The sequence below is a fragment of the Tamandua tetradactyla genome, chromosome 21 (genome assembly GCF_023851605.1).
Source record: "Tamandua tetradactyla isolate mTamTet1 chromosome 21, mTamTet1.pri, whole genome shotgun sequence".
Classification (NCBI taxonomy): domain Eukaryota; kingdom Metazoa; phylum Chordata; class Mammalia; order Pilosa; family Myrmecophagidae; genus Tamandua; species Tamandua tetradactyla.
This window is the reverse complement of record NC_135347.1, coordinates 30,041,484-30,065,361: the sequence shown is the minus strand read 5'-3', so window position 1 is coordinate 30,065,361 and position 23,878 is coordinate 30,041,484. Positions and strand designations below refer to the sequence as shown.

The following is a 23,878-nucleotide window of genomic DNA, read 5'->3' as shown; positions in this document are numbered from 1 at the left end:
ATTTACATCCATCACATCACTGCATGGTGATGCTCATAAATTTTGCCTGACAAAGAAATCATACAAAACCAATTAGCACGAAGAAGAGATATGAAGAAAGTATTTTCCTGTGTGATAGTAAATCTAATATACTACCCTTTGGCAAAAACAAATAAACACTGATACAAATCTTACAGCTCTAATGTGATTACCTTTTGTTTCACTAAAACAATAATTATAATTTTTCTCTTCCAGAGTAAATGTAAATTTGGAAAGTGCACAGAAAAGGATATAGAGACATATTTCTCTGAGCACTCAGTAATCCTTGATACTAATATTAGATAAGTGTTTCTATCAGTTTTCTATTCGTAAGTAAAACATCTTTGGAGAAATTACAATAGCAACAGAATAAAGCTCACCTTATTACAAAATTGTGACTGTCAATCTCCTTTCCACATTCACTGTCTAGTAGAATGCCAGAATTTCCAACAACTGCACAGGTCTTAAACCTGCGGTTTTTCATTGGTGAAACTTCAGGGAGGAGGCTATGAAGATCCTGAGAAATGTTTAGTGTCCGGCGCCTGTCGAGCACATAGTGTATGACATCACCAGGTTTAAAACTGCTCTTGACCACTGAGACATCTCGTTCTGCATCAAGGAAACGAAGTATATTCTTCCTATATTTAAAAATACAAGCAAACTTTTCCATTAGGGACAATATATCCAAGAACTGCATTTGCAGAGCAAGATACGATGAATTGTATACTGGTAAACTACAAAACTTAAATTGTCAGGTGGTAATTAAACTAACTCATGAAGTAGATTCTATAGGAAACAGAACATATCTTTTAAATAATAATGTGCACACACAAAAAATGATAAAATAATGTGCACAGTTGTCAATGATTTTTAAGTATATATAGTATATACACCCATCTGTGGTTTGAAAAGAGCTCTCCATCTAACAAAATCTATAGAAAATTAGTTTGTTAAATAAATATAGTTGCAATGATTTGACTTTACACAATTAGATATTCTTCTAGGTTCAATCCATTTGCTATATCACTTATTTTTTCTAAATTGTCTACTTAAGGCAAACAGGAATAACTTGAAATTTTGCTGAATTATACCATAGCTAACTCTATTGAAATGCTTAGACCTTTTAATAAACTTATATAAATGTATCCTAACCATGTGTATATTATAATGATTGAAGAGGAATTAATATTGTAGCATCCTAAAGGTATATGGAAGTTTCTTCCAAGCTCACCAACCCAGAAAATATAATGGAGTACACTAGAGTAAATGGATATTTAAAACACTGGAATGTGCATGGCAGAGACAGATAACTGTTCCATAGTATCCTTTCTTTTCTTCTTCTTCTTAGTATTTGAACCCTCTAAGTTTAGCTAGGTACATGGAAGCTTGGCTAGAACACTCCAAGCTTCTCTTGCAGCTGGTTTGGTCATTTTAGTTTTCTTAAATGGGATATGAATGGGTCACATGTATGACTATTTGAAAGAGATATAAGCTTCAAATTTGTTTGTAGTTTAAGTTCTCTTTTCTATGGAGAGTTAGCCCACCCCATAGTTGATATAGAAACTGATAACTTGCCATACAAACATATGGTAAGGAGATAAATAGTGTAAAATGAGAAAATAGTTATAGCTGGCTGGAAAGCTACTGAACCTTGGTATGATACAGCAAAGCTTTGATACGATATATTAGAGCCTGTTGCTCTTGCAAAAAAGGGTGTATATGTTGTTTTATGTTGGTGGGTTTCTTTTAGTGGGACACTAAGAGAGATGAAGTCAAGCATGGGATAGTCAAGTTGCAAGATGAGACAGAAGGGAATACATCTCTGTCAATGGCCTGTAATCTTAAATTGAGACCTCCCAAATATTTCCGTACTTCAATCAGCAAGAAAAAAGACTATCATCGGAGCTATCTCAGCAGCAAGAAGTGTTAACTTCTCATCTAAGTCTATAGATTCAAATGAGTTCACATTAGCTACAATGAAATTGAGGAAGAGAGAAGGATGAGCCATAATAATTATGGAGAGTCCGAAGCCTTAAGAACTCTGTTCAGAAGAAATCTTTGGGTGGACTTATTTATACCTGGAACTAACACAAGGAAATAGCCCCGAAGTTCAGTACATTTTTAAGGAAATTTTATTGCCAAAGAAACCATGAACCTGACCTACAAAAGACTAGAATTGTTTGATCTTCTGACTGACAAAAATACACTACAAAAAACAGTCTGAGGAAATGCTACACTAGATTGGAAGGTGGTTATTACATGCTGAAGTGCTCTTATTGCAAGCTGGTATTTTCAGAGTGCTAAAGAACAGTGTCATTAATATAGCATTCAGGATATGGCAGACATATTTTCCTCCAGGGTTTTTAGTGTTTTAGCTCCATCACAATTGGTAAATTTTATTACTGAACATAGACTATATCCTACTACCATTACTCTCTGCTAAAAGAGTAATTCTCTGATTCACATTTATAAGCCAGAAGCACTGCTATCAAGGAAGGATGCAAAATAAATAACTCAACTTTCCTTATGTGTTCTTTATTTTGGTTGGCTCTAAACAAACTTACAGTTTAGTATTTGATCTAATAAGAGAATCAAGTTATTGAAAACATTATTTGGCAGATTATAAATGCAAGAGTCTATCAGCTATTTGAAAAAGAAAGTATTTTTTGAATTTTGTCTCAGCTATACTGACTAGCAGGCTTATAAGGAGTGGGATGTTACATTAGGGAAAACCTGTATAAACACTCCACAAATTAAGTCACAAAGGTCAATAGAAATACATAATAGCAGCTTATCTTAACCAAGTATATATTAACAAAGTACAGATTCTATAAGAAGAGAAGTACCAAAGATATCATCAACTATAGAGCATTTGAAACAAAAAGAAATGAGGGCTCTTCCTTATGTTAAGCACATAGCAAATCTTTGCACAATTAACTAGCACAAAGAGTAGTAAAACACAGAACCTTTTATAAATACTTATTAACCACCATTTTTGTTTCGAAGAAAAAATTAAGTGATGTTTGACACCTGTATTAAAAAAAAGTTCATTTCCTGTTAAAATGATGAGGCTGGCTCTAAAATAATGACTGCACGGATGTGGTCAAATCACCAAACTAGATCATGCTACCATTTATTTTCCTTTGAACATAATTTTAACTGGTCTCTCTATATTTGAAAATGTGTGCTCACAAGTAGTGGCATGTTAACAGGCTTGAAGTGAATAGATTAGAGGTCCATGTTTGAAAGAAGAGTCTTTTGCTTGGAAATACAAAAGGGGAAATCCCTTCTACTCATCAAGAAACGTTAACACTTATATGCTTGGCAACTGATAACAAGAGGGGCTTTCCAATAACTATGCATTTGCTGCATTACGGAAAGTTAGCATCAAAAATATTTTCAAACGTAAGTCTTCTTAATTCCTAATTATAATAGATCACCTTTAATTTATTCAACATCAGGGAAATGAAAGTAAAAAGGGGACTATAAGGCCTCAATAAAGGACATAACATCATATAATTCGTGGAAGAAAATGCTTAATTCAAATAATTGAGCACATATAATATGATTGTATGTGCTCTGACAATGTTGTTTAAAAACAGAAGCAAAAACAAAGACTGCTTCGTTTTTGTTTTTAAACAAAGCAGTAAAAATAGTAAAAGTGCTTTTCAAAATAGAAAAAAAAAAAACACAGAAATTACCAATCACATAAACTAAACAAAATGCAAAAAGATAAAATATATTAGGTAAAACTTGGAACATTTATGCATATATAATTCCCTTTTTTCAACTGAAAGAAATTAAATAAGAAATCTTTTATGACTCCGGTCTTTTTTTTCCTTATAATTGAACCAAACTTTAAGTTTCTATTTTAGAGCTTAAATATATGCATGGAAAATCATCTACACTAATATTTCTGGTGTAGGAAGTAAGAAAGACTGGAAATAATTATTATGAGTGAGTAATACTGTGGCTTAAGTACTTGATATATTTTGGAAATAGTGAGGAAAGGTTTATCGTCCACCCACCCCCATTCGAGTGGGGTGAAGGCATTTTCTAGATTATAGAAAAGGACTAAAAAAAGTCCATGGATTTGCTAAGTTTAGTCGCATTCAGACTGCAAATCCATGAGAAAAAAGAAAACTAGTGCTTAAATATAATTAGCTAGATGTTACTGGAAGCATGAAAAGCTATTGTACTTAATTGGAACTGAAACAACACTATTAAGTATCACTAAGGAGAACATATATGCTTTTGCTCGGAAGATGATTGATAGAGATGAGAAGAGTAAGTTAAACAAAATTACTTTGGAAGTGAGAGAGACAGAAAGAAAATTCAATTTAATTTTTGTGCTCTAAAACAAACGTGAATCAACGAAAGCTGATGTTTAACGTGCAGGTAGCAACAGTGTATTTTCCTAATATGTGGTCAATTTATCACCTCAAATTTAAAGTAGAGTGTCGTGTTTGCTGTTCAGGACTAAAAAGAGTATCAACAAAAGTCCCTCCCTCATCTTTAACTGCCATTCTAGTAGCAAAATGAAACTTTTGAAACATCATTAGATAAGCAAACACCTAAATTCAGCGACCGCGTTAATGATAAATATAACTGAAAGAACCAGAAAATATGTTTCACTTTCAGTGAAACTAAAAAACTTAGTCATAATGATAATTTTTTTTCTAGGCTTAAACTGAAAGCTTGGTTTAGACTGTTGAACTGACAGGAATAGATTCTATACAGAAACTTTTCAACTGAATTTTCAACTTGAACTTCCCTTTCAACATCACCCATCACTGAAATAGCAATTACAAAGTTCTGGCAGATCAATTTACAAAACATTGTTTTAACTCTTAAAATGCTAAATATAGCTAACCCATGGCCAATCTTTCTTCTCTGTAAGGTTCTTGAAAAAAGATATGCATATGTGTCACAGCAACTAAAAATTAATACAAACGACATTGCTGACCCCTCAGAAAGTATTGTGTAACAAACCTTACTGTTAGAACCTGACTCATATTGAGAAGTAAATTAGGTTATGAGACATCTGTTAGGACTTTTTTTTTCAAACTTTAGACAGTGACTCTAGAATTCAGCCTAAAAAACACTACAAGCAATAGTATAACAAAATAGCATAGTATTAATTTCATATTTTATGCATATCATCTTATGGCATATCACCAGAATGCACATTTCTGATCACTGCTATAGCTATGAATTGGGGAGAGAAATACAGTAAGTAAGAACAGTGAAAACGCATCAGAGAAACAAAAAGGACCAAGGACAGTATTATTCTACTAAAAATTATCCCAATAACAAAGTAGAGTCCAAATTTGATATGGCATAAAATATCTTAATTGTTTCTTTAATTAAACTTTGTACTTTTAAACTTCAAACTATTGAAACTTTGGAAAATATTCAATAGCAAAAAATGGCACTATTCTCAACAGTCAATTCTTGAGTAGAAATACTTGAAAATTAATTGGCCTCACTGACCAGAAAAAAAGAAAAAAAAGAAAAAAAAGAAAAAAAAAGAAAAGATGGGATATTTAAGGAGACTTATTTTCAGCCCAGATTTCTATTACTCCAAAATTCCTGTCTGTATAGATAGCTAGCGTTAGCATGTGAAAAAATAAGACAAATCAGATTTTCTTTTTGCTTGTCTTCTGGGCAAATTCATTGGAACTATCTTGAACAAGGCAAATACATTAGTCTAAATTCCATTTTCATAGAAAATACATCAATGTGGCTTATTTTACTCAGGATTTCTAACTGGGTGACAAGATCTTCCTAGCATTGGTGGTCAAACAAAAGTCAAGTTGTGAAGAAAAAAGAGTCAACCCTAACATAATTATATAACTTTGTTTAATATTTGTATGAAAATAAAATATGCACTTGAAGAATAAACACATTACAATCAGTAGTTAGACTTCATTTTTACAGAAAACACCAAAATCAAAGTGGAATAACCAGTAAAAACTCACAGAATCATACTGCCTTTAAAATAATGGGTTAGTTTGGTTTCTTCTTTACTTACAAATAAAAACTCTCAACTCTACACCTCTCTTCAGTAGTTTTTAAAAATGTCAAACCATCTGGTCAGTGTATGAGTTCTTCAAAATTGGAATAAATTATCACTGAATCAATTCAACTGGTACTGACATAGTTTACAAAGGAAAAAAATTGTTAAGTGTTTCATTATGCCTACAAAAAATCAGAGAGAATACACAATTTCTTTCTCAAAATTTTATTTCTGAAAAGCAACTTGTCTCAAAGTTCTAAAACAATGTGGCTTGTAGCATATTCAGGACTTCGAGCTTAGAAGAAGAAAAATCCTAAACAGTCCTAACCAAATGAAAATGCAAACTTGTCTCAAAACACTTAAATATATACTCCAGATCCTCCTTTGATATTTACTTCTGCATTTGATAATAGCTGGTGAACAATATCTTATATTTGCTATTTTACAGCAAAGAAAAATATCATGTACTCTATAAAGATGCATTTTGTTGATATGCATTTTTACTATTGAAAGGTAATCCTTGAAGAAATTTGTTTCATAATAACAGCTTTGGTTCTACATATAGACAAGCCTGCGTTTGAATCTCCACTCTCCCCTTAATAAATTGTGTAATCGCAGATTAGCTCCACCCATCACTTATAGAGCAAAGATAATCAGAGATGATATAAGACTTTTAAGTGGACCTTTTTCCAAAGCAAATCCGTGCGTGCTACGGAGAACTGTTTCTAACCTGTCAGCACATATAAATTAGCAATTATGCTTAGTTAACCTGAAAACCTTATTTCTCTAAGAACTTTGATATTAAAGTTCTAATATTATGATTCTAAGAGTTGAAAGTATTTTCTCTAATTACTATATGATTAAGTTGTCCTGATACATCCATCTTTGATATTTGTACTTCTTTGGGTTTCCACTCAATGTACAAAAAATGAGAAGAAAAAAAAGAAAGAAAAGCAACAACCCAAAGGTGGGAAAAAAAAATGTTTCATCACAGTTCTGGACACAACTAAATGTTTTTCTGCAAGTTTATGGATTTGTTCACAACATCCAATGCATCTTAAATGTGTTCTTAGCTTTCAACAATAAAGGACAAATTTATCCATCAATAAAATCAAGCTAATTATTTTAATTGTGAAGTTAGTTGTTAAATGCATCAACTCTGCTCTAAATCTTGATGAATCTTCAAAGTAAAATGAACTAATACAGGAACTATCTTTCTTAAATAGCTCCCAGATGTACAGATGTGTGATGTATATAGATGTCACTTTTGGGTGTGCCCTATGAAAGCAGCAGAGTGAAGACAGTGCTGAAGGGATTAGTAATAAGAAACTTCTGCAAATGTAGAGAAAAGCAATTTATCTTCAGTAACTTTCACATTTAGTGTAAATAGAAAAAAAATTATTAGGAATGTCACAAGAACATTATACGTTTAATAAGATGTTTAAAAAATGAGAAAATCTTGTAAGAATAGTTCAGTCATGTATGAACAAAAATAATTAGTTGTAATATCTTAATCAACAACTTCAAAGTAGAATTTTTAAAACAATTGTAAAATATACCTACATCTACATATAGACACAGAGCGATATGGTTCTTCATAAATGCTTGAAATGTTGGGAAGAGGAAAGAAAATGACTTTCCAAAACAATCCATGATTAGTTTCCAGGATGACTTGAAAAAATACATTTGTAAGAGCTAAGCCAATAAGCAATATTTCCATATTTAAAATTTTTTTATTATGGGTGTCAAATTGATTAATACTCACAAGGCATTGCCACTTAAAGGCAATTATAATTTTTATGAACTGTTTGCTTATTGTACAATAATGGCTTTACAAATTATTCCTTCCTTGCAAGGAATTGAGAACTTTGTATGTGTTATTCAATATTTACTCAATTTTTTATTATTTACTACTTTATTCGTGAAGGAGAGCCATATAAAAAGAGTTGCTAATGAGAATTAACATCAAGAGACTGAGAGAACCTTGTTGACCAAAAGGGGGAAGAGTAAAATGAGACAAAGTGTCAATGGCTGAGAGATTCCAAACAGAGTCGAAAGGTTATCCTGGAGGTTATTCTTACTCATTAAGTAGATATCACCTTGTTGTTCAAGATGTAGTGGAGAGGCTGGAGGGAATTGCCTGAAAATGTAGTGCTGTGTTCCAGTAGCCATGTTTCTTGATGATGATTGAACAATGATTTAGCTTTCACAATGAGACTCTGTGAATGTGAAAACCTCATGTCTGATGCTCCTTTTAGGTACTGTATCAACAGAAGAGTAGAACATATGGAATAAAAATAAATAATAGGGGGAACAAATGTTAAAATAAATTCAGTTTGAAATAGCGGTAAATGAAAGCGAGGGGTAAGGGGTATGGTACGTATAGTTTTTTTTTCTCTATTATCATTTTATTTCTTTTTCTGTTGTCTTTTTATTTCTTTTTCTAAATCGATGCAAATGTACTAAGAAATGAGGAATATGCAACTATGTGATGATATTAAGAATTACTGATTATATATGTAGAATGGAATGATTTCTAAATGTTTTGTTTGTTAATTTTTTTAATTAATAAAAAAAGTTAAAAAAAGAGTAGCTAACATTTTATTCATATTATCAGCAGTTACAATTGAAAGATCCTTCAAAAATATGACTGTTAAAACTCATAATTTATAAATTTGCAACAATGAATTGAGTAGAACAATTTATGTTTAACATGCATAGTGTTAATGTCTTAAAAACAACCTATGAAATATCTGTAAGCTCAGGCGCATCCATGGTGTCCATTTTTGTATAGAAACCAGGAAGGCAAGGCCAGAAATATTCACTAAATTATTGCCAATTCATTATTCAATTCAACTTGCTTATTAGACTATCCTTTATCTGACATATTATTTAGCCTGGCTTGCTATATTAATAAAACTACTAGAATTTTTTATCTAATCAACATTCTTCCTGTAGATATTTCTTTCTGTAGAGTCTTACCTAAATGGCTCCCTTCTTGTCAAACTATCTGCCTTGAAAGTTCCTTTGCCAGATGTTAGGAACTGAATCATGCCACAAAAGGCACGTTCAGTTCTCAACCCCTGGTCCTGAAGGTGTGAACCATTTGTAGACAGGACCTTTGAAGATGTGACTAGCGAAAGCATGCCAAAGCTGAATGACAGTGGGCCTTGATTCAATATGGCTGAAGCCCATGTAAGCAAAGGAAATTGGACATGGAAGAAGAAGCCACAGAACTTAGCCAAAAGCTGGAAGTCAGAGGAAATCTGAAGAGATTAGAGAGGAAGTCACTTTGGGCATTGCCATGTGATGGAAAAGTCAAGGAACCCCCAAAGATTGCCAGGAAAAAGCAAACCTTCTAGCCTCTGAAACCCTGAACCAATACATTTCTGTTGTTAAGTGTACCCATCATATGGTATTTGTTTGAGCAGCTGAGAAACTAAAAACACAGATATTCTTATAAATCAACTCCTCCCTTTACTAAAAATTCATCTATATATCTCTCTTTCCCTTTACTTCCAAAAAATGTGAATTCTTACTCTTTCCTAAATTAAACCATACTTGGGTTAATAACCCCATATGAGCCCATATTTTGCAGCTTTTTCATCGTAATTATCTCATCTCTTACAGGGGTGGTGCAAATGTGGGAGTGGGGGGTTGAGACAAAGAAGAAGATATTAGATAGGTAACATGAAAGAAGGGCTCCTCGGGAGTAAAAATGTCAAGTTAGAGAGATCATGGCTACAGTGCTATCTTCAGCCAACTAGTGCTCAGGAGGAATACAGGTCCACACTTGTCAAATCTTTCAATTTCTCAAGTGTATACAAAAATCTTTATTTTTATCAGGAATCAATGATTTTTAATGTTGCCTTCCTGCATCCAGTCAATATTAAATTTGCTTGTTTGCCATCTTCTATCCAGGTGACACCAATCTATTAACTCCATTGTCAGACGCTACTCATCTCCTAATTCTTGTATTCTGACCACAAAAACACAAAGCTCTCCCTAAACTAAAAGCAATTAACACCTATCATTTGACATTGTCATAGTCTGATTTCATCTTTCGCTTTTCAATCATTTCCAAACTTTTAAAACAAAATAGTCTAACCAATCCTGCATTTCCCTGACACCCATAAATTTCTAATTTCAAGATGTTCTTTCAAGTAAATTTAACTATGTAGTAAGTGCCAGAGGTGCAGTGCATTATAGGAGGTAAAATGCATTCTCTAAAAAAGGAGTGTAACCTACTCTGCTCCCTGAAGTTGTTTGTAATCTACATAAAAGATATAATCCACGAAGTGAGTAGATGGAAACTCAGGTAAATAGAGCTACAGCCTATCCCTTTAACTACTAAGCTACCCTTTAAAAAAATTAAAATCTGTGCATTAATATCATTTAATAATTAGTTGGCATTGTGCCAACATTAGAATGATGCAGTAATTTTATTAATAAAAGGATGTGTTCTCTCAAACATTTTAGGAGTTCTGATTTATCAAAATTCTCTGATTCAGAAGTAGCAGTCAACACAGCAGTGTAACTGTAAATAAAAATGAAGATTTGGCCCTAACTTTCTTTTTTGCCAATAAGTTATAATATAAGAAATGAGACATAATGGATGTATGCAGGCATTGAGTTTTATTTCAATAGCATGTGTTTCAGTTAAAATGCCAAAATCCTTCAAAGAATAAACCAGTGCTGTACAAAGCTTACTTTCTTATGTTTTTCATTTGGGATGTAATTTTTGAGACTTTTATTACAGGGGCTCAAGTAGACATACTCATTCATGGGCCAAGTTTATAACTAGACCAAAATAGGGGTTGAATAGGCTCTATTTTTATCTAATGTGAGAAAACACAATATAAGACTGAAGATATGTCGAATCAATATGGAAGAAGTTAAAGATAATTCTCAAAATATATGTCCATCCTGAGTAATCAAATAGAGTGTGTTAAATATTAGTACTCTGTTGAATGTTTTATTTCATTGGTATAACGACAGTGCATTCAAAACTCACATATTCATCCTTACATTTCTGACTGTATAATGATTTGTTTCATGGATTCACATCCTTAACTGAGCAATGCTAAAAGAATTGGTGCACTCTTTCATTAAAGTGATCATACTTAAACTATAAATTAAATATTCAATACAAGTTTGCCAAGCCCAACATATTCAAGAACATGATGTGAAACATATTAAGCCTTATTAAAGAAACTCACCTTATCTCCAGGACCAGAGAGGAGTTGATTTTCCAACCTTCTACAGAGTGTTGGAAGATTGACGAGCCAGCCTTTCTAATGATTTTATCAGAACTATTGACAAGTGATCGACTCAAACACAATTCACCATCCCTGAAATAAAACCAAAACAATGCCAGCTTTGTGAAAGTAAGAACCATTCTGAAAAAGCAGCATAATGCATTATTTGACTTAAATTAGTGGTGAAAAGTTATAACTGCAATTTATTCTACATGTTAGAAAGAGAGGTATGGGCATGATGAAGGGAGTTATAAAGATTATGTGTGTGTAACTTTATCAGGATAAACATTAAAGTTTTTTGAAACGAGACTATTTTCATATAAAGAAAAGGCCCTTGTGATTGTTAAAGAGAAAAGTCTCATCAAAGCTCTATGACCCCCCCACCCCCCCCCCCACCCCTGCCAGTCCCCCTTTAGACAATAGAGACAGGATGTTTGGTGAATTCCCTGCACCTGTGGACTTATGACGTCCAGGATTGTAATTTTGTTTTCACAGAAGGAATTGTGACATTATAGAAGTAGTTTTTGTTTTGGATTAAGTAGACCTCGGAATATCAGATGATCTGGGCATGCTTGTGAGTCTACCATTTACTAGCCTATATATTCTTGGTCAGATCATATACCCTTTCTAGGTCACAGTGGCCATACTTTACCTTGAAAATTGCAATAGCATTATTGAATATCCAATGACTTTGTAAGGATTATATATGTGAAAACAATTTATAAACACTAGTGAAGAACTTATTTTAAAAACCGCATCCTTCTCAGGCAGGCCATGGTGGCTCAGTGGCAGAGTTCTTTACCTGCCATGCTGGAGACCCAGGTTCAATTCCCGGTGCCCGACCATGCAAAAACAAAACAAACAACAAAAAAAACCAGTATCTTTCTCAAAATGTCTAAACAAAGAGGACACTTTCCAGTTGTTGGTGCTCAGAAGAGGGGGATTTTTGTAGGGAGGAAACTCATTCAATGGCCATTATTACTATTATTTTATGCTACATCAAGAAATTGATTGTGCTACCCCTCTCCAAACAATAGTATCAGGCTAGTTTGCCACATTTCATGGTGTTAGTTAGGAAGCTGGCGGTAGTGATAATGGTGATAAATATATGTGATATCATTTATACCATCAGTATATCACTGAACCAATTCATAGCTCAATAGACTATTTTCTTTATAGGAATGAACACTGATGCAGAGAGTAAAAAAGCCACCTATTTATGACATAACAAAAGACATAGCCCCTTTAATATGTGCATTTATTATTTTACACATGCATATATACTTACATTTTAATTTTATAGAATCTCAAAAACTAAAAAGAATCTCAATAACTAAAAAATAACATTATTATTTGCTCAATCACAAAGTCCAAATCTGCATTTACTATGTAGGCAGTCTTCTCCTACTATCAGGGGTAATAATGCCTGTATAAAAACTGCTGCATAAATTCGGTATTTGGAGACTTACAGTTTGGTTTTCTACATTCTTTTTTATCGATGTAGGTGAAATCTGTAACAGCTCAAAGCCTGACATGCAACTACCCACTCTGAAATTTAGAACCCTTTAAAGGTAATATTTTAAACTCTTCTCATGAAAATGATACATTTACATACCTATGCATGGCTAATAATTTTACAGAGGTCACTTAGGATATAAGGAAAGATAGGGTGCAGTTTACTACTCATTGGCCAAGAAGTAAAGTTTTATATTATATTGCTACTGATAATAACTACATACAAATGAAAATGTGAACTACACAGAAGTTAGCCTTTACAGTTTTGAAAATATACCTTCAAGAGTGTGGATACAAAACCATCACCCTTTCTGGGAGTAGGGACCTTTCAAAATTTCATTCCATTAATAACTGGCCTGTCAACATCATCATTTTGTAAGCACAGAGTGCTATGCACATAATAATTATTTCCAAAACCTGTGGACTTCCATAAAAGAAGTGAAAATATATATGGACTAAGATTTTTTTTTTTAATCTATGGAAGATTGCCCCATTGGTTTATGTGGCAACATCTACTTTTTTGTTGTTGTTGTTTTTACATGGGCAGGCACCGGAAAATGAACCCGGGTCCTCGGGCATGGCAGGCAAGCATTCTTACCTGCTGAGCCACCGTGGCCTGCCCCTGTTTTTATTTTTATATGGTAGAAGAACTACTATGATCTACTCAATGTATGAGATTTTTCCAAACTGCTACAGTTAAAAAAATGTTTACTTGAAGATATTAACTAATTTTTTTTTCCCATGGGCAGGCACCAGTAAATGAACCCGGGTTTGTGGCATGGCAGGTGAGAATTCTGTCACTGAGCCACCATGGTCCTCCCCTTAACTAATTTTTATATGAATGAAATGCTACCAAGTTCCTATGCTGTTTAAATTGTTTTCCTCAAACTGATGATTGGCCAAATCTCAGAATTTTAATACTGGAAAGAACTTTGAGTGAAAGTAGCAACAACAATTCATACCTATCCTCCTTCCAGTCAATGGAATTCACTTGTGAGAAGCCCAGGGTTAGTGCAATCTGAGTCTCTGGAGCAAATTTCTTTGTATAAAATTAAGTAAGTTCCGTGGGATTTTCCACTCGGAACTTGGTAGCATTCCTTTTTAGAAAAGGCTTTTTCTGGTAGTGAAGGCAGGACATAAAGGATGTTGGCACCACACACTAGTTTCTCATTCCAGATTGGACATAACTTCTAAACAGCTGCACCGAAAGCATTTCTTTTAAGACTTATCTATAGCAAGATTTAATATATATTCCTAAAGGAAAAAATGAGAGAACACACCTAAGAAGACATACAGCATAAAGCAATTTATTATGAAATATTCCTGCTTATGTGGAGCTATGGAATACTATTAACAGGAACTAATCATTAGCTATGATACAAGTATATGCTAGTATCTATAAATATTCTTTGAAATATGAGCTTCCAGGTATCACTACAGCTTATACTATTATGTCTGTAGCACAAAACAAACACGTAGAATTAGATCACAAAAGCGCTGCATTTGGTGAAGTCTTCTACATGGCAATGTAAGACATCCCCCAGAAAAGCGTTCCCTCAGAATCAATATATGAAAGGATGGATCCCACTTCCCTGGAGCCCTGGAGGATGACAGAGACTGGAGAAGGACTCGCCAAATGCTGAGTGGAAGAAAAAGAAAATAATCTCCAAGGTCACGTGGGAGCTTTTTTCCTGAACTTGCCAGTCAAGACCTTTTCCCCTCATTGGGTCCTGCGCAAGATGGGAGATGCACAAAGGTAGCATGGCCAGATCCCTCCTGCAGCACAGAGCCATTCATGGCAGCCAGTTAGAGCCCCATGCACATCCAGGCACGAGAAGCCAAATCCGCGAAGACCTTGGGAGGAGACACTGATGAGTGTTGCATGCAAAAAGGGCCTCCAAGAAGAAGAAAGAAAAAAGACTGTGGCAGAACTGTTGCAAGAGGTGTGCACATTCAATCCAGTTTCTGTTCACTGGAGCACCAACACACAGAACAAACGTTTTGGATTGACCCACCTTTCTGAATTGACACCACCTTGGTCTCTGGTGAGAAACCCTAATGGAGAAGAAACCAGAGACAGAAAAAACTCAAAGAAAAAAATGGCAGGGAACAGGGGAGTAGGAATGAACTGCTGCAAAACAAGACAGGTCTCAGAATTGAAAAGTGTAAGGATTCACAGCATTGAGTAAGAGAGATAATTTAAGTAAGTTACAGGAACTGGGGACAAAATCCTGCAAAAAAAAACAAAAAACAAAAACAAACAACATACTAAAAAGCTAAACTCAAAGCAAGCGGAAGGAAAGAAATAACAAAGATTAGAGGAAAAATAACTGAAATAGAGAATAAAAAACAATAGAGAACTTTAACAAAACCAAAAGTTGGTTCTTTGAGAAGATCAATACAATTGACAAACCCTTAGCCAGACTGACAAAGAAAAAAAGAGATTAGATGCAAATAAATTAGATCAGAAATCTTTACTACAGACCCCAAAGAAATAAAAAAGGATCATAAGAGGATATAATGAACAACTGCATACCAACCAATCAGATAACATAGATGAAAATAAAATCCTGAAAACACATAAGCAACTTAAACTGACTCTAGAAGACACAGAAAATCTCAACAGACCAATTCCAAGTAAAGAGATGAATCATTCATCAAAAATCTCCAAACAAGGAAAACCCAGTAGAAGGTGACTTCACAGGTGATTCTGCTGAATGCTTCAAGAAAAAAATAATACCAATTATTTTCATACTTTTCCAAGAAATTGAAGAGGAGGGAACACTACCAATTTCATTCTATGAGACCAACAATACCCTAAGACGAAAACCAGACAAAGAAAAAAAAATAATTATCTTTTTTCAAGAAAAGAAAAATATAGTTCAATTTCTATATAGATGCAAAAATCCTCAAAAAAATATTTGCAAATCAATTCACCGCAGAATAAAAGAATTATACACCATGATCAAGTGGGTTTTATCCCAGGTATGCAAGGATGGTTTAACATAAGAAAATACATTAATATAATATACCATATTAATAAAATGAAGGGGAAAAACCACATTATCACGTTAATTAACAAAGAAAAGCCATCTGACAAAATCCAGCATACTTTATGGATAAAAGCACTTTGAAAAATAGGATAGAAGGAAATTTCCAACATGATAAAGGGCTTATGTGAAAAACTCACAGCTAACTTCATACTCAATGGTGAAAGACTGAAAGCTTCCCCTCTAAGATCTGGAACAAAACAAGGATTCCCACTGTCACCGCTGTTATTCAGCATTATGCTGGTGCTCTAGTAAGAGTACTTAGGCAAGAAAAAAGAAATAAAAGCAACCAAATTTGAAAGGAAGAAGTAAAACTTCCACTATTTGCAAATGACATAACCCTATATATAGGATGTCCAAAAAAAGTGACAACAAAGTTTCTAGAGCTAATAAACAAACTCAGCAATGTGACAGGGTGCAAGATCAACATGTGAAGCTCAGTAGTATTTCTATCTACTAGTAGTGAGCAATCTGAGAAGCAAATCAAGAAAAGAATCCATTTACAAGAGCATCTTAGAGAATCAAATAACTAGGAATAAATTTAACCAAGGATATATAGGATTTACTACAAAACTTTGCTAAAATAAATAAAAAAAGATCTAAATAAACATAAGGACATTCCATGCTCATGGACTTGAAGACTAGGTATTACTAAGATGTCAACTATACGCAAAATGATTTACACATTCAAAACTGTCCCAGTCAAAATTCCATCAGCCTGGGGCAGGCCACGGTGGCTCAGCAGGCAGAGTTCTCACCTGCCATGCTGGAGACCCAGGTTCAATTCCTGGTGCCTGCCCATGCAAAAAAAAAAAAAAAAAAAAAAAATTCCATCAGCCTACTTTGAAAAAATGGAAAAGCCAATTATCAAATTTATTTGGAAATGTAAGTGGCCCTGAATAGCCAAAACCATCTTCAAAAAGAGAGTGAAGTAGGAATATTTGTGTCTTCAGACTTTCAAGCTTGTTATAAAGCACTGTGGCCAAAACATCATGTTAATGGCATAAGGATAAATGTATAAATCAATGGACTCGAACTGAGAGTTCAGAAATAGACCCTCACATCTATGCGCAGTTGATTTTTGGCAGGGCTGCCAAGTCCACTCAATTGGGAAAGAATAGTCTCTTCAACAAATGGTACTAGGTACTGTCTATCCATATGCAGAGAAATGAACGAGGACCCCTGTTTCACACCATTATTAACTCAAAAAGGATCAGAGATGTAAATATGGGAACCAGAGTGTGCTGGTTTGAAAGGATGTATGTACCCTAGAAAAGCTATGTTTTCGTTTTTTCTAATCCCTATGCAATTCTGTATGCTTGAAACCATAATTAGATCATCTTCCTGGAGATGTGATTAGATCAAGAGTGGTTGTTAAACTGGATTAGCTGGAGGTTGTCTTCACCCATTCAGGTGGGTCTTGATTAGTTTATTGGAATCCTATAAAAAAGAAAACATTTTGGAGAAAGAAGAGATTCAGAAAGAGCAGAGAATGCTGCAGCACCACGAAGCAGGGAGTCCACCAGCCAGTGACCTTTGGAGATGAAAAAGGAAAATGCCTCCCAGGGAGCTTTATGAAACAGGAAGCCAGGAGAGAAATTTAGCTGATGATGCAGTGTTTGCCCAGTGCCTTTCCAGATGAGAGACAAACCCTGACTGTGTTCGCCATGTGCCTTTCCACTTGAGAGAAAAACCCTGAACTTCACTGGCCTTCTTGAACCAAGGTATCTTTCCCTGGATGCCTTAGATTGGATATTTCTACAGATTGGGACATTTTCTTGGCCTTAGAACTGTAAACTAGCAACTTATTAAATTCCCCTTTTTAATTCCGTTTCTGGTATATTGCATTCCGGCAGCTAGCAAACTAGAACACAGAGCTATAAAATTCATAAAATAAATTGTACAGAAGGATCTTCAGGGTCTTGTATTAGGCAGCGGTTTTTTAGACTTTACACCTATAGTACAAGCAATGAAAAGAAATGCAGAGAAATAGAATAGCATCAAAATTTATACCTTTTTACATCAAAACTTTATCACAAAAGTGAAAAGACAACCTCAGCGGGAGAAAATATTTGGAAACCTTGTATCCAATAATGGTTTAATATCCAGAATATATAAATAAACCCTTACAAGTCTACTTTGGAGGACAGTTTGGCAGTTTCTAGGAAATCTAAGTATAGAATAACAATATGACCCTTCCTTCCCTCCAAGTATATACCCAAAAGAATTGAAAGCAGTGACTTGAACAGTTATATCAGTTTTATTCACAATTGCCAAAAGATGCAAACAACCCAAGTGTCCATAAGCTGATGAATGGATAAACAAAATATGGTTTATATATATAAAAATATATAAAAAGGAATGAAGTTCTGGTTCATGTGATAACATGGATGAACCTTGAAGACATTGTGTTGAATAAAATAAGTTAGACATAAAAGGACAAATATTCTGTGATCTCAGTGACATGAAATAATTAGAATAAGCAAATTCAGAGAACTAAAATCTAGTATATAGGTTACTAGGGCTGGGTTGGGGTAGAGAATGGCGAGTTAATGCTTAATTTGTACAGAATTTCTATTAGGGTTGATTGTAACACTTTGGAAAGGGATGTTGGTGATGGTAGCCCAACATTGTGAGTGTAATTAACAACACTGAATTATATATATAAATGTGATTAAAAGGGGAAATTTTAGATTGTATAAATGTTAGTATATAAAAATGAAAAGATAAAGCATAAGACTGTACAACACAGTGAACCCTACTGTAAACATTAGACCATAGTTAAAAATACAATTATACAAATATTTCTCCATGAATTATAACAAATATACTGTACTATAAGGTGTTATTACTAGGTGATATATGGGAAAAAATACACCCCAACGTAAACTATGGACTTAATAGTGAAATTATCATATTCTTTAATCAATTATAATAAAAGTACCCACTAATGTAAGGTGCTAGTAATAGGGGGTATATAAAGGAACACTGTATTTTTTACATGACATTTTTGTAAACCTACAGCTTTTCTACTTTCAAAAAAGTTTTGAAAAAAGTCAGCATGTTGGACACAAAGTCATTTCAGACTCGACCACAGGCACTTCTGCAGAAAGGATGTGACGAGGGGCCACGGCAGGGGGAAGGGTTGGACATGGGCTTCAGTCAAGCCTGGTCTCCCAAAGATCCCTTCAGGAGCCATATGGACCCTCCCCTCCCACCCCACCTGTTTCCAGACAGAAGACCCGCGGCCAAACTGGTTTCCAGAAGCCTGTGGAAGGAAATACTATAGACCCCAAATTCAAAAATAAAAGTGCAAAATTGAAATTAATCAAGGTGTAATTAAACGTATATAAAGCATATTTTTAAAAAGCCCTGCATTCGACTCCATTGAAAACTCTTCATGACCTGGCCTTGGTATTAATGTGTCCCCTTTGGATTAGACTAAGCAACCTCTTTAATATAAGATTTCAAAGTCATTCAAAAAAAATAAATAACTTGCACCCAATTAACCTGGAACACAAGATGCAAGCAATTTTGTGTTTTCATCAGCTAAGTACCAAACAACTAAAAATAAAGAGACGTTCTACTTTATTTACTGCTCATAGTTTCTAGCAGAATTCAAATATAGCATGTGAAGTAAATTGCAAACCATGGATTTCCTGACTTCCAAGAGTGAGTTTTACGCAAGAACAAAACGGTACTAACTTTGCTAACAATGGTGGTACTCTAGTAATGTTTACCTTCACTATCAAGTCTAGCTTAAATTTTAGAACTGATACTGCTAATTATTTAATGAGGCAATCTAAAGCCCATGGTCAAATTAAAAATGAGAAGACTAGATCATGAGAAAAATAACTTAGTCTCACAGGTGGTCAACCAGGGAAATAGTATATAGCATTTTGTAAAGGAATAACAAAACGAATACTTACACAACATTTAAAGTTTACCATACATTTTCAGATACATTATTTTGTTAAATGAACACCTCAACATATTTTATGTGCTAGTCCTCTAAGTTAACTCCTTTCAAAGAGCACATAGAACCAGCACGATCATAGGGACAGCGTGGCAAGTGCCATTTTTCCAACTAAAGAAAAACCTGTTCAACTAAGAACAGACCACTCAACACCCTTCAATGTCCTTTAAGTTAACTTTTACTGATTAGCCATCATTCCTTGCATCTTCTAGGTTTGTGTGGAAAGAATATCATGTTTCAATGTCCAATAATTATTAATTGACCTGTTCTCAAATAATTCCTTACTAAAGGTAAGATGCTAGTATTTCTCTGAAGAAGTGAAAATGTCAGTTGTTGGGTGGTGCTCTATTTTTTTGTTTTCCATTTTATGGTATCCTTAGATAAACGTACAAAAGAAGGGTAGTGCTTCACTAACTCTAGATGGGACAGTTAGTGATGGGGGGGTTGCATGTCGATTAGATAAAGGAACTGCCCATTGCTAAAATAGTAGTGGCAGAATAAAAGATGAATCTAGGAAGACGTGGTCAGATTCAAGGGCTGTGAAAGGCCCTTGATTGCAACTACAGACCACCCGCAAGTCACGCAGTGCCCCCCAAAGGCCAGACACCGCCTCTGCTAGCTCACTTTTAAATACTGTCCTGGGTTCCAGGACCAAACCTCCACTCTAGCTTATTTATATCAAAACCAGCGTCTCCATATGGCTTGGGTAGAGAAAGTCAATGAGCTGTTTAGATGAATCAACTACTCCACCAGAAGCACTATTAGGAAACTGAAACAAAACCATGAGGTTGGATCACAGGCTTTCCCAGTGAGCCCTATGGGGAAAGGGAAAGATCAGGGGACTTGATGTACCTCTCGCGGCGCTACCGGTAACGCCAACTCCAGGGTCTCGGGAAGAGCCGGGCGGCTGTCGCTGCAACCAGGACGCTGCCTGGCACAGATACACTCTCTACACCGGCAGCCAACTCTCTGCTTTGCCCACCCGGACTGTAATTGCAGGCCATTTAATTAAGGAGGAGCCAGGTTGCCTGCAGGCTGAGCAGTGAAAGTGCTTTTTTTTTTTTTTTTTTAAGCACGAAGGGGGCCTGCTTTCTGCAATAAAACCATGCCTTCTCATTCTTTCATCCTTTCACCAGCTTTTCTGGGGGAGGACACAGACCTGCTGTGCACCACTCTTCCTGTTTGACTAACTCACGCTTTCTCAGAGGAGCTGGGAGGAAACCTGAGCTTAGCCCAAAAAAGGATGGGAGCCAAAGCCTAGCCATGTTTGTACAACCGCTGCGCCTGTGCCCTCCTCCCCCTCCTTTGCACCCTGGGCTGCGCCCACCCACTGGCGGCATCTGGGAAAGGCCCACAAGAGAAATGTCGCCCTTAAAATGTGGAGTGCCCTGGGTCATCTCTCTGCCCCGGGTAGTGTTACTCATTCTTGCCCCGCGGATTACTGAGGCTCAGAGAGGGCGCATCAGCCGCATCTGGCGCCCCTCTTGCCTCATTTGCCTCCTCCCTCCACTCCCCTCTCCTCTCCTCTCCGGGGTCCCAAGCCGGAACCCTTTGCTTCCTGGAGAGGCTTAGTCGCTTTGTCCGGATTCTGGCTTTATCCTTGGAGTCCACCAGCCCTGAAGGAAACAAAGAGCCTCGACCCCCCACGCCCCCGCCTCGCCCTGGAGCCCCCACGCGCTCATTCATCACCTTCCTAAAGACCCCTTTGTCTGCGGAGGAAGCACAGGTCTGCTGGGGCTGCGCACACCCACGCCCAAAGAGCTTCTTCTCTGACAATTGAGCTAGACTGGATTTTCAACCCACCCACCTCCCTGCGTGAACGACCTCTTACAATTCAGCATATTATTTCTTCTTTACAGACTAGATCATTTATAGATTTGTCGATGCATAACAACCATCCAGTCCATTCCTTATTAGCTTTTGCATTCTCTCCTAGTCCTTTCTTTCCATATGTACTTCTGCTCTTTTGGTTTTCTGTAATATAACAATTCCTCCAAAACCCGCGTCCCCTCGCTTAGATGCCCATCAGCTAAGTAAGAGCTGGGGCAGTGAGAAATTGGATGCATGAAGTTTAAGGGCTGTGTGTAGTTATTTCAGCAGTCTTACACCGAGAGGGCAGGAGAGAGAAAGAGAGAGAGGCTCTCCTTGTTTTAATAAAGGTCAAAGAAATAAAAAAAATACACTAGGCAGGCGTCTTTGCCAGTGTTGAGTTTCCTATAGCAGACGTCTCCGGATGAGGGAGGATTTCCGAAACAAGACTTTTAACAGAGTTGACAAGGAGGTTCAAATTCTCAGCAAAGGCTTCCAAGCTATGTCAACACCTCAAAGTTGCAGCTACCTCCTGGGTAAACTTCAAAGTCTCAGAGGCCAGGGGGAGGAAGGAAGTTAAGTGTGATATTTAGAGAACTTAATGGGGTGGGGAATCTGAACTCATCTAGATAAACTAAAGAAAACAGAAATATGGTCTGTGTGAAACTCAGCACCCAGTTTCTAAAACTGTAGCCCTGGCGCCCAGGCGTTTTACCTACATTTCTCCCCAAGAGCAAAAATGTGGTATCCTTAATGGTACGGAGTTTGTAATTCAAATTACGATACACGCATCTACTCAAAGCCAGAAAGTGTAGAGAAAAAGAGGAGACTGAGATTCTCTGCTTTCTGGTTTTCAGGAAACCAGCTTTCTCTAGTATCTGCCTAGAGTGATAGGGCACCAAAAAAAGGAAGGACAATCGTATGGTGACCAAAGACATCTCTCTTGAGTTCTGCCCACGGATTTATGGGACAAGGACACACATTCTTTGTTGACACTTGGGCAATGACTTCTCCTTTCGCGACGCAAACCTTTGACGCCAATACAACTGTCACCACCACCGCACTGAGCAACTTGAACTCCTACCGGGAGCAGCGTGCAGAAGCACCCACACCTCAACAACTGCCTTTGGTAATTTATAAATAAGACTAAACACACCCGAGCTCACACGAACACACACACCACACCACCCTCACGTTACCCCATATCCTCATTCCATTTATGGCTTCACTTTTTTTTTTTTTTTTTTTTTTTTTTGGCATATCCTGAAATGAAGCTTTGCATTTACCCAATGAGTTGAGTCTCCTGGTGCTCTTCAGTTCTTGCTATCTCTTTTGTCTTGTAAAAGATCAGAAGCAGACTTATCGTGCAGATCGTCCACCTCTTCCTGATGGAGCGCATCTTGGGTGCCCGGGAAAGTCCTGGAGGCCCCAGCTCCAGCACCTTCTCTTGATATGAAGGCTCCGTTTTGGGGAGATACAGTCCCGGGGGGAAATCTGTAAAATGCGAGGAGAGCTTGAAGCCGGGATTCCAGGAGCAGGTCGCCGGAGTCCGCGGCGGCGGCGGAGCTCGCCACGCTCCCCGCGAGCTACCGCACGCCCTCCGGTGCTGGTCGCGCCAGCCCTGCCCCAGCTGCTCCGCGCCGCCTCCCTGGGGCTCAGGTTTCTCTTCAAATGAGCCACCTTGTGCATCAGAGGTGGCGGCAGCTTCTGCAGCTGGGTTGGGGGCGTCACTGGCCCTTCCCTCTTCTTAGCAGGGAAACGATAAGCAAAACCAGCCAATCGCTGGACTCAGGGGCGGAGGCTGCTGCTGCCTTGTGTTTCTGGCCGCTGCTGGGAGAGTAACGACGCCGGGGCAGCCTGCCAGCGTCAGGAGAGGAAGCTGACGGTCTTACTCACTCTCATACAGAGGCACGGACGCGCGCGCGCGCGCACGCACACACACACTTACCACATGCACTCACGCACACATTCGCATGCACTAGTGCGCGCAGATCTCTGGAAAAGCCGGCAGCTCCAGGGGCGTTCTGGTTGCCCTCCCGGGACCCCAAAGCTTCAACTCCCTTGACCAGGTAGCGCCGAAATGTTCTGCCCACCTGAAGACGGAGCCTACATCTCAGCTGGGAACAAATTCCTCCCCGAGAAATGCTTGGGATAAATTTGGGAGGTGGGGGGCTGTGGGATAGTTTCTTCCTCGTGCGTTTGCTGTACATAAACACTCACACAAGCACACACA

The 23,878-nt window shown here is 36.7% G+C and overlaps 1 protein-coding gene across 1 annotated transcript in view; it reads right to left on the bottom strand.

The window, feature by feature from the left end:
• Window positions 1-23,381, bottom strand: part of ST8SIA4 (ST8 alpha-N-acetyl-neuraminide alpha-2,8-sialyltransferase 4) — a 104,457-nt gene extending 81,076 nt beyond the window's left edge. The window contains 5 exon segments of the mRNA XM_077139069.1: window positions 399-656; window positions 11,257-11,388; window positions 22,932-23,122; window positions 23,124-23,216; window positions 23,218-23,381. Coding sequence (XP_076995184.1) covers window positions 399-656; window positions 11,257-11,388; window positions 22,932-23,122; window positions 23,124-23,216; window positions 23,218-23,334 — 791 coding nt within the window. The 5' untranslated portion in view covers window positions 23,335-23,381.
• Between the last annotated feature and the right edge of the window lie 497 nt (window positions 23,382-23,878).